The sequence below is a fragment of the Typopeltis vanoorti genome, chromosome 17, assembly GCF_054136105.1.
Source record: "Typopeltis vanoorti isolate ZY-2024b chromosome 17, IOZ_Tvanoo_1.0, whole genome shotgun sequence".
Lineage (NCBI taxonomy): Eukaryota > Metazoa > Arthropoda > Arachnida > Uropygi > Thelyphonidae > Typopeltis > Typopeltis vanoorti.
Window position 1 is genome coordinate 37,182,444 of NC_143565.1, and position 12,654 is coordinate 37,195,097.

The 12,654-nt window shown below is 35.5% G+C and overlaps 1 protein-coding gene across 1 annotated transcript in view; it reads left to right on the plus strand.

The window, feature by feature from the left end:
- Window positions 1-12,654, plus strand: part of LOC150097298 (F-box only protein 39-like) — a 39,217-nt gene that overhangs the window by 11,631 nt on the left and 14,932 nt on the right. Inside the window, exon 2 of the mRNA XM_090407638.1 lies at window positions 9,803-10,026. Within this exon, the coding sequence (XP_090263764.1) occupies window positions 9,803-10,026 (224 nt within the window). The remainder of the gene's footprint in view (window positions 1-9,802; window positions 10,027-12,654) is intronic.

Below are 12,654 nucleotides of genomic sequence, written 5' to 3' on the forward strand. Positions count from 1 at the left end.
ATTACTAAAGGCTTCCTTGTTACATTTGCTACCATTCTGATGATAATTACTGTTTTCCAAAAATGAATCTCCATTTCTATCTTCTCCTTCTCTTTCGTCGATCCTGTTCATGACCCTTCTTTTCCTGACTTTCGAAAAACGAGTTGAAACTTTCGTACATAACACAAATAATAGATGGTGGTTTATTGACTGACGACTTCTCTATGAAACTATGTTATTCTCTTACCCTTCTAATACTCATATTCATATGACGAATCGTTTCAAAATTAGGTTTAGTAATTCTGCAAAACAACATATTTTCTAGAGAAATTCATTAATGAGAAATATTTCCCTAAATTCGTTTCTATTGACAAACATTCGAAATCTGTGTTCTCTGAAATAATCCTTCAGCGTAATTTTCTAGTATTAGGTAAAATGTCCACATTTTCTCTATCTTTACAGAGAATATGTGCATGTCAGCGTTGCTCATTCTTCAATGAAGTCATTGAGTACTAGAGCACAATTCGAGTATAGATCGTTAATGTTGTGCCAATGAGTTTGCATTGGAGACACAAATATTATCGAATGGCGGACTGGGGCTAGAAAGGTTAACCCGGTTTTGGGGAAGTGGTGTTAATAACGGATGGCTCAGTGTGACCTCTGGAGATGTAATCGAAACTTGCACACTTCTTGATTGGGTCATTGTTGAGGATCGGTTATAATGTTTGAATTTTTAATTCGAGGTCTTAGAGATATTCTTCCATACGTCGACATCTCTTGGAATTTATTTGTCGAATTTCAAACTTCAATATCCTCACTCTCAAAAGTTCACATTCCGACAGGGTTTTTTGTTACATTTCCTACAATTCTGATAATAGTTACTGTTTTCCAAAATGAATCTCCATTTGTTTCTTCCCCTTCGCTTTCTTCCTTCCTGTTCATCACCCTTCTTCTTTTCATGAATTTCGAAAATCTATTTAAAACTTTCGTTCAGAACACAGAAATAAACGATGGAGGTGTATTGTCTGATGACCTGTCTATGAAACCACGATGTGTTATTCCCATTCTAAAGGGGCTAGAAAGGATAATCCGATTTTGGGGGAGTTGTATTAACAACGGATGGCTCGGTGTGACATCTGGAGAAGAAATGGTATCTTGTACACTTCTAGATTGGGTTATATGTGAGGTTCGGTTAAAAAGAATGTTCGAATTTTTATTTCGTGATCAGATTTTCCCATACAGATATTCTTTTATGCGTCGATCTCTAGTGGAATTTATTGTTTGAATTTCAAACTTCAATACTTTCAAAATTATACATTACGAAATGATTTCTTGTTACATTTTCTACCTTTCTGATGATAATGATGTTTTCCAATAATGAATCTCCCTTTGTTTCTTCAGCTTGCCTTTCTTCCTTCCCGCTCATCACCCTTTTTCTTTTCATGAATTTCGAATATCACGTTGAAACTTTCGTTAAGAACACAGAAATAAGAGATATCGGTTTATTGTCCAATGAGCTGTATATATATGAAAACACGGTGTTCTCTTCCCATTGCAATACTCATATCAAGATGCGTTTCAAAATTATGTTGATTAGTAATTATGCAAACAATATCTTTTCTAGCGAAATTTACTAATGACAAAAATATCGCTAAATCCCATTCTCTTAAGAAAAGTTCGATATCTCTGTTCTCTGAAGTAAACCTTAAACTTAATTTCTTAGCATTATGTAAAATGTACACAAAAAGCAGCAGGTCGTCCTCATTCCTATTACATTGTTCATAATATTATTTGTCAATCTTTGTAGAGAATGTCATGATGTAAGCGTTGCCCATTCTTCAAAGAAGAAACTGTTTATTACAGTGCAATCCGTGTATAGATCGCTACTGTTGTTCCATTGCGTATGTCATTGGAGACACAAATATTATCGAATGATGGACCGGAGCTAGAAAGGTTAATCCGGTTTGGGGGGAGTTGTGTTAACAACGGATGGCTCGGTGTGACATCTGGAGATGGAATCTTATCTTGCACACCTCTTGATAGGTTCATATGTGAGGTTCGGTTATAAGGAATGTTTGAATTTTTATTCGAGGTGTGCTTTTCCCCTACAGACAATGTTCTATGCATCTACAACTCGTAAAATTGTCGAATTTCAAACTTCAGTACTCTCAAAATTTCACATTACGAAAGGGTTTCTTGTTACATTTGCTACCATTCTGATTATAGTTACTGTTTTCCAAAATTCAATCTCCATTTGTTTCTTCCCCTCTCATCATCAGCATTCTTTTTTTCATGAATTTCGAAAATGAATTTGAAACTTTCTTTCAGATTACAGAAATAAAAGATGGCGGTTTATTATCTAATTACCTGTCTATGAAGACACGTTGTTCTATTTCCATTCTAATACTCACATTCATATGAAGATGCGTTTCAAAATTAGGTTAAATAGTAATTCTGCAAACAACATCTTTGCCACAGAAATTCACTAATGACGAAAATTTCGCTAGTTCCCATTCCAATAACAAAATTCGATTTCTAGGTTTTCCGATAGAAACCGGTTTTTTTTTTTTTTTTTTTTTTTTTTACAAAAAACATGTCGTTGCCAGAATTCAATGAGGGATCGACTGCGAAAGATGTAGTTCTCACAAGGGCCTCATTTTTATTGCATTGATAATAATATGGAGTGCGAATCGGTGTATTTAAGGTATGGAAATAAACGTTGCCGTTCTTCAATGAAACCACTGAATACTATTAGCATATAACACTAATGTTGTGCCGTGGCGTTTGTCAGTGGAAACACAACTATTAGCAAATGGCGGCTAAAAAGGATAATCCGGTTTTGGGAGAGTAGTGTTAACAACGGTGGCTCGGTTTGACATCTAGAGATGGAATCGTAACTTGGTAACTTCTTCTTTTCATGAATTTCAAAACTTTCGTAATTTGACCTTGAGAACTCAAAAATAAGAGATGGCGGTTTATTGATGACCTCTGATGACCCCTGTCTATGTAAAGCACGCTGTTCTTTTCCAATTCTTATACTCGCATTCATATGAAAATGAATTTGAACACTTGGTTTAATACTATTCTGGAATCAACCTCTTTTCCACAGAAATTCACTAATGATAAAAATTTCCCTACTTTCCATTCTAATAACAAAAGTTCGATATGTATCTTCTCTCCAGTAAACTATCGAAATACCTTGTTAGCATTATCTAAAATGTATTTAAAAAAATACAAAAACAGGTCGTTGATAGAATTCAATGAGGGATCGGTAGATCGGAAAAAAGAAATCGCCCAGTTCTCGCAATATCCTCATTTTTATTGCATTGTTAATAATATGGAGTGCCAATCGTTGTAGAGGATGTATAATTAAACGATGACGTTTTGAAATGAGTCACTGAGTAGTAGAGCTCAATCTGAGTACGGACCGCCAACGTTTTGTCATGACTTTTGTCAGCGGAAACACAAATATTACCATATGGTGGCTAGAAAGGATAATCCGGTTTTGGGGGAAGTGGCTAGAAATGATAATCCGGTTTGGGGGAAGGTTTGTTAACAACGGATGACCCGGTGTGACATTTGGAGATGGAATCGTTACTTGCGCACTTCTAGATTGGTTCCTAGGTGAGGTTCGGTTATAAAGAATGTTTGAATTTATGTTTCCACGTCGGCTTTTCCAATACAGAAATTCTTTGCATCGAAAACTGGGCGATTTCTTTTTTCCAATTTGAAACTTCAAATCTTTCGAAATTTAAGATTACGAAAGGTTTTTCTTCTTACATTCGATACTATTGCTGTTTTAATCAATGTTTCCCCAAAACAATGTGCCTTAGTTTGCTTCCTTCCCTCCCTCTACTTCATTCATGTTCATGATCCTTCTTCTTTTCCAACATTTCGAATATCAAGCTGAAATTTTCGTAAATTGTTCTCCAGTTCACAGAAATAAGAGATGGCGGTTCATTCTAGGCTTTGTATAAGCAGTAGCAATGATGGATGTCTGTTGAGTTGCATAGCGAAAGTTGAAGATAAGAATCTCACACTCGATTCTCTGCGAATATTTACTCCGAAAGAGAGGGTAATTAGTAATTAGCGAACGCTAGATAAAGTATATCAAGAATTCCTGTGCCGCACTTCAATATGAGAATTATATTCCAAATTTAATCTGATTTTTAATCTGCGCAGAGTTGGCATATAACATTGGAAGCACATAAGTGATACCAAATTTTACGAAATGAGTATTTACTCCAAAAGAGAGGGATCAGTAATTAGCGAACGCTAGAAAAAGTATATCAAGAATGCTTGTGCCCTACTCCAATATGAGAATTGCATTACAAATGCTACCAAAACGGAAGCGAACAATACAGATGTTGAAATCCCTTTAATTTCGACACAGATCCCTTTGATACGGTTCTCTTGATTTCATACCTCATTGAAGCTAAAGAGGAATTATCTGGTTTTTCTTTGAAATTGCAGGGATCATTCCTTTAAAAATCTATAACACACAATCATCTGGCCATTCGTTAGTTATCAGCTGAGTAATAAAAGACAATTTATGGCCACAAATTCTAACTGACACTCTGTATGTGCCATGCAAAAGCCTATATGAATCTTGTTACAGATGAACGTAAATTTTTTTGTCTTCTCCTTAGGTGACTCCAGTACAAGTTAATAAACACTAAATATTTCTCTGTAAATATGTTTACTGAGAAATATTTAATTTCTCGGTAAACAGTCATTTAATTGGACATGCAGTTGATAGACGAAAGCATGCAGAGAGAGAGAGTCAATACTCTGTCTCTTGCAAAACCATTCAGAATAATTTTTCTATCGCATCCAAAGTTTGTGCATGTAAATTTCCATGGTGCAGAATTGATGATATATCCAAAGAGCTTGTTATTAATCATAAACCCTTTAATTAATTCGTGGAACGACAATGAAGCAGCTTTAATTAAATCTCCATCTTTTAAGAACTTTGGTGTGGAATAATTTCTTTAAATCGGTTGCATTTATTGTTAAGGATTTCCACTTCTTGTGACAATTTCTTAATTGGAGATTATAAACTCCATTAAGAAATGAAAAAAGTTGGGTTTCAGTGCCAAAATAGGGTAAATTCCTGATCTTAAAAACATTCACCTTTCTTATTTAAGTTGAGGGATATTACATCCCATAATGTTTCATAGCCGAATAGGAAACTCGAAGAGTTTCATGCCGAATATAGTAACTATATAAAGTTCGGCGAGTCCAAGTGTAAGCAGATACCTGGATAGTATTACATCTGATCCCATTTGGGAGTGCAACACTGAGGCAACTCATATTAAGGGTGGAGCAAGCTCCGATCACTATTCTTGATATTTACCTATCATGTAAAACCCAGCTCCTAGGAGCTGTATTACTGTTCAACATTATGAGAGAGAGAGGGTCACTACCCAGACCGGTTTCAACCTTTTTTTTGAGTTCTCATCAGTGAGTAGCTAGACCTAGTAATACCAAGTTTGTAGCGAACAGAACTTACATATACCCTACTATGAGAATTGTCAAGAAGGTGTCCTAATAACTTATTAATTATATGAAGAGCTACAAACTTGGTATTTACTAGGTCTAGCTACTCATTGATGAGACCCCAAAAAAGGTTGAAACTGGTCTGGGTAGTGACCCTCTCTCTCTCTCATAATGTTGAACAGTAATACAGCTCCTAGGAGCTGGGTTTCACATGATAGGTAAATATCAAGAATAGTGATCGGAGCTTGCTCCACCCCTAATATGAGTTGCTCAGTGTTGCACTCCCAAATGGGATCAGATGTAACACTATCCAGGTATTTGCTTACGCTTGGACTCGCCGAACTTTATGTAGTTTCTATATTCGGCATGAAACTCTTTGAGTTTCCTATTCGTCTATGAAACAATATGGGATGTAATATCCCTTAACTTAAATAAGTTCATGTCACCGAAATGAAGCCTTTGGCTCTTCATATAATTAATAATTCACCTTTCTATTTCCAGCTTTATGCAAATTAACGTTTTGGGTCACTGTTCTCGTAACATGCGTTATGATACGCTGATGATATGTAGCAAAGTATACATGCTCTGCATGTATATCACAAATTACCTTCCTCTGAATTACAAAATTACCCCCCCACACACACACACATATTACAGAAGTAAGCAACAGAATAAGACTGATGCCGTTTAGAGTCTTCTTTTTAAAGAGAATCTTAACTGTGACAATGTTAAGAACATTATATTTCACCTGAATGCACGCTGTTATACAGTACGGTATATTAAGCTGTGGAGGAACATATCACACCGCACTGACATCATTAATCTCTTTACAAAATAAATTAACATGCATCTTAACCAACATTAAATAAAGAGGCATTTCAGTGAACACTGAATATTTGCTATTAAATATCGTTCCACTGATACAAATATTCGTATGGGGTCGCCCTTTCTTCCCGCCCCTTAGGTGAATGGGTTGAACCCTCCTAATGAGGGATTAAGTATAGTTTTGTGACTGTAGATGCGTGTGCATTCACGGGGCCAGTTTGCCTGTTCTTAAGAAAAAAAGCCGACCTTCCGTGGACAAACCCTCTACCCCGTTTGAGACCAGCTAACTCACCTTAGTCGACAGAAAGTAGATAAGGGTTCCACACGTCATATATGGGAATCGATCCCATGTCTTTCCGACCACATGATTCGTCTATACCGACGGAGCTACGGAGACTCTCAATACAAGTCACAAGATGCTACTTTTCCTAAAGAGTGATAACCAGTACGTAAGAATTATAAAAGATATTTACTTCTGCAGAAAAGCGAGCTTAAAATATTTTATTGAAAAAGAAATAATACAGAAACAAATATACCTGTTTGGCTCTAAAATTCTTCAACAACTTACTGCTCTAAATACGAAACGAAAACAACATGAACTGATGCATAAAAATTTAAGTACTTTAATCAGATTTATAAGAACATCGCAAATTTGTATAGAATAGTTTGAATAAAAGGAGAAATTAACCAATACAAAAGATTCAAGTAATTACTGAACTGCATTGCTCTTCTTCCACATCCACGTGAGTGTGTTCGCCTGTAAGTAAGGTTGGCAGTAAACCAGGTCTTGCGAGAGGATAAATCCGAGCATGTCAGACCTGGTGGGCTTAGTTCATTGTCTGAAGGGATAAATTTATCGGAAGATTAAAAAGGCTCGTCTTCAAGTACAAAAAAATATTAATGGTGCTTGAATAAGGAATAGATTAAGGTTGGCAGTAAACAACAGAAACACACTTTCCCTTCTAGTAGCAATTTTTTAAGGACTTTTGAATTAAAAGGAGAATTTTCCACTTACATAAAAATGATTTTTTTTTTTCGTAAAAGATTAACCAGCCGAAGAACTGAAATATGCAAACAAGCTATGAATGGACTAGAAGAATCCGTAGATATTCGACATGCCTGTAGTTTTATGATTATAGCAAAATAATTAACTTTAATTAAGTACGGGAACGCATTATAATTCTACAAACATTAAAAAAAAATCAAGAAATGCGCATAAAAGTGTGGTAAGAATAACTGGTTTTTGAGACGACACCTTCGCATGCTTTTGTCTTGTGTACTTTTGTTCGAAGGGAATTTGTTGGTTTATGAAGTTGTGCTCCTGCTGACACAACTTCATCGCCCTCTATTCAAGTAATCATCACTATTATACATGAAAAATTTTAAATCCTCCACTTTGTCTAATAATACTAAAAAGAAATGTGTTGCTGCAGAGTCACTCTTCGAAGATGTGTGGATGAATTCAGGAATTGTATAAACTGCGAACTTGCTTCAGGCGTCTTACACCTAGGAAATGAAAATCATTTAGTAAGCAATGTTTGAATCGAAACACTTCGTTCATTATTCTGTATATGGTAAAAGGGTATCCATAAAAAGGTTTCACACTTGTATAATACATCTCGTTTTTTTTTTTTTGAACAGCAAATACTTGTATATATTATTTGCATGCAGCATTTGAAATAAGAGATATTGAATTCTTCTGTTCTCTGTTTATTATTGGAAATATAAACTTTCATGTCTTTTAAAGTCAGACTTCACTTTTAGCCTTACCACATCTCCTTGACATTTGAATATTGCTATAATATTAGACGAATTAATTTTTACATTTTCATTAAGCATCTACCTCATATGAAAAGCATTTATAGAAGTTCCTGATGTAAACTCGAAGAAAAACAAAATTTATTCACGACTTCCATATGGATTATGGAAGTCGTGAATGGATTAATTTCTTGAATGGATTGAATGGAAGTCGAATGGATTATGGAAGTCTCGTATAATGGATTAATTTCTTACCAATCATTGATCGCAGTAATCTCGTGGGTGATAACGAAGTTAAGGAATGACACTAAGTATTTCCCCCAAAAAAACGTTCCAGAAGACACATTTAACTTAACCTTAGAGAAATTAAAATAAGAAGAAGAGCTATTTAAAAAGAAGAAAAGAGGTTTTGTTTTCTTCAAAACAAATTTTACAACCAAGTAGAAGGAACTGCTATGGAAAGTCCACTTTCCCCTGCTCTAGCCAACATTTATTTGGAGCAATTAGAAGACATCCTTTGTTTCACCTATATACCCTCAACCTTCATTTTGGTTAGATATATAGACGACATTGTTGCAGTGTGGCCTCAGAACAGAGATTCCTTACAACAGAGATTCTTTTTAGCCAAAATCAACACTTTACACCCTCGTATCAAGTCACGTTCACCATGGAAATTGAAAAAGACAACAAATTATCCTTTTCAGACGTCCTTCTCATTCGCTCACCATCAGTGAATTTAACAATATTTATTTACAGAAAACCCACTTTTACTGGACGTTACATTCTCAAACAATCTGCTCATCATCCTTCTCAAAAGACAGGAATCATAAAATGTTTAATTCGACGAGCTAGAACTAATTGTTCGACTCCCCATCATTTACAGAAAGAACTTTCTACTATAAAAAAATACATGAAACTAAATGGCTTCTTCGAAAGGACTACACAACATATGTTCGAATCCTACAAGCCAAACCAAACCAACAAAGAATTAACACGTCGAGTTCCAATCCCATATATATCCGGAATTTCAGAACCAATTTCAAGAATTTTGAAGAAATGTGATCTGACAGCTACTTGTATTCCTCTTAATAAAATATCCATCTATTTCCCGTCGTCTACAGATAAACGCTCAACTATATCTCTTCCTGGTGTATACTAAGTTCCATGTGACTGCAGTCTTTCTTACTTTGGACAAATTGGACGCTATTCTTCACAACAAATCTGATACTGGATTGGCGCAACATGGAATAGAGACAAACCTCACATTCTCTGGTCCAAACCTCTCCTTCTACACAGATGTCGGTATGAATTCGAACGCCTATTTAAAGAGTGCTGAGGCCTTTCTTCAACGCCCTAACTTGAATCGGAATGACCACCTATCCTTGTCAGAAATAGTGGAAAGTTTGATCCGAATAACACACTATTTTTTTTTAATTAAGACCTAGATATTACATCTGTCTAATGATATCTTTAAATGTACGAATTTATAAATTAAGTTTTTTTGGTATGACATTATAAATTTATACATGTAATTTAATCTACGCATTTATGTTTACCTCTATTCAGTGAAATGATGTCGTGATTAGCAATGTAGCATCACGCGGCTCGTTCTAATTTTGAATGATCAATTGTTTGTATTCTGCCTTGTAAAAGAACTCATATTCTCCAAGTGAATGTGGTTTGCTACGCTATTGTAGCATATGGTGATTATTTTTTATTGAGACTTATAAAATTGATTTAGCTTTTAATGGATACAAACGATGTTAACTGGTCAATTCTTCCATTAGTTCCTCTTACTAAAATATTTAATTATTTGGAATGGAATGACAGATTAAGTGCATCGCTTACGTGTAGAAACTGGGAAAAAATATTCCACGAACCACAGTTGTGGAAAAAAATGAAATTTAGCATATGTGGAAAACCGGTGACTTCAGGATTACGAAGAGCAGTGAAACTTTGTACTAGGTAAGTAAACTAATGTTTTTTTTAGTGAAAATTCGCACGTCATTATTAAATTATTCAACGAATTTTCTTCGTATCTTAATTTCATCATTAATAGGAAGGAATGAAATTTCGAAGTTAAACTGCAAATTAGCATATTATTGTTTATTTTATCGACATATATTTATTTAAATTTCCTAATTGTTCAATTGTGATATAAATTAATTAGGCGGTATTTGGATTATTTCACGCTTACCCGGCAAATCTGTTGATCATTAATTCTGTTTTTAGCTTTGCAATGGATTAGAAACGGGGTCTGCTCTTAATTGTCAGATAAGGAGGGATAATTGAGATTGTTTCCATTTTAAAAACAAATACGATAACACAGTATAATTGTATTAAAATAATTCAAAAATGGTGTAAGAACCACATAATGCATTACTTGCTAGTACTTAAAGAAGCCCAATGAAGACTCTTATCATGGTCTCAAAGACATCTAAAATATCACAGTTATACAGACGTTTCTTACATAGCAATTAAATGCCATCGAAAACGATGTCATTTCATTTATTCATGTGATATTCTTGTGTAGTTTCCTAGAATGTTCGTTTTTACAAATTATTGTGCATTTTGCGTATTAGAATATTTTGGATAAAAAGAGTGTTTCACTAAAATTATAAAGTTATAAATTTGACTATAAATCACAGTTATTTTGAACTTGAGCTACAGTCCGTGTTAAAGCTCTATTGTTATACCCTTGTGCGCGTGTGATTTCACGAGTGCGCCAGTATCTAATAGCACAGCTGAAAGAGTCAGGTAAATTATAGCTAAGGTTACTATTTATATGAAGAGGGTCCAAGGCAATGTCTTTAGACTCGATTATGCGGGTTCTACCTCATCCTGGCATATGTGCAGCTTTGAAGTTGTTGTCCAATTTACCTCATGTTGGCGGCTTTCGTTATTTGTGATTACCGAAAACAGGATATGGCCTGAGAGAGCAGTAGCTCTGGTTCTCTTGTAAGCAATGTCTCTCTGGTGTTCCTCGAGACCAGGAGGATAGATTTTTCTGTTTGGTCATAGTATGGTTTCCTGCAGTCACATGCGATTTTGTACACACCTGGAAATTGTAGATGGTTGTGAGCTTGTTTGTAATTGCTTAAACTTGATGTTATTTTGGGAAGAAGAGAGAAGCACGTTTTTATGTTAAACTTCCTTAAAATATTACTCAGTTTCTTGGAGAGTGTGCTGATGTATGGCAAGGAGATATAACCTTTGGGATCGTCCTGTGTTTCTACGTTGTTACGTTGACGGTGGTATAGTTGTTTATTGATACTTTTTGAAGAGTAGTCATTGTTTTTGAAGGGCCTTTTAAGATGTTGTAGCTCTTTCTTTAGTTCCTCTTCATCTGACAGTACAGATCTTGCACGATGCGCTAGAGTTGAGATAATACCCATCTTTTGTGCCGGATAGTGATGTGAGGACGCATGCAGGTATCTGTCTGTATGCATAGGTTTTATAAAGACTGAGATTTTTATCGACTGTAGCTCAAGTTCAAACTCATTGTGATTTATAGTCGAATTTATAGCTTTATATTTTTATCGTTTTATAGTGACTCAATGTTTCTTTTCAGTGTGTTTTATTAGCTTTCTATGTTCTTTAACGCCTGAAGAAGTCGGCCACCCTGACGAAACATGTGGCGTATTTAATAAATTTCATTTTTTTTTTGTTCTCATCCTCGGATCTGAGGCAGTATATAAAAGCATGAACATCCCAATTCCGAGTTAATAATACTAGTCATATATACAGGGTGTTCGGGATAAATTTGACAGTTTCGTAAGGAAAGAGAAAATCTTCTTTGTATCTATTAAATTTAATGAATTGACAAAAAAACATTACAGGCAGAGTTAATTACAATACTATCAACAAGATTTACTCAAAATAACCACCATTAGCATCGATCACAGCTTCAATTCTGCTTCGGAACCTCGAACAAGCTGATGCTACAGTCTCCCTGGGAAGGGCCGCAAAAACTGTTTTAATTTTATCCATTAACTGGGCTTTTGTATTACTGGAAGTGCGATTGGTGTCTTTTTCAACTGCGCCCCATACAAAATAATCCATGGGGTTAAGGTCTGGGGAGTTTGGAGGCCAAACATTTGGACTGGTGAAGTCGTAGAAATTTTCAGACAACCATTTTTGACTTTTCCCAGAGGTGTGGCAAGGGGCCGAATCCTGCTGCCATACATACGGCCTACCATTGGCTACCCTTGTTATCCAGGGCTTGACTACAGTTAGCAACTCCACGAACAAAGCCCGAATTCCAATGCCAGGGTTCTTCAACACCTGTTCCTGCAGATTTGCGAGGAATTCTGCTGTATGAACGCAATCAGATCGTCTGCTAGGGATCTTTCTTCTTGCTACATCCTCGTAGTCACCATTGCAAGTCTCTAGTTCATGCCTGATTGTTTTTACTGTATTCAGGAAGCATTGGGCAGCAGTCGTAATATCCTTATTTTGATGGCGGGCACGAATCATCATGATACAAGTTATTCTCTTCCATGATTCAGGTGGGTTCCAGCTATCCATCCTTTCTGACATCTTGTATATGAATGAAGAAGGGTCCAAACTTTTAAATGAAGAGAAGTGTGTGTT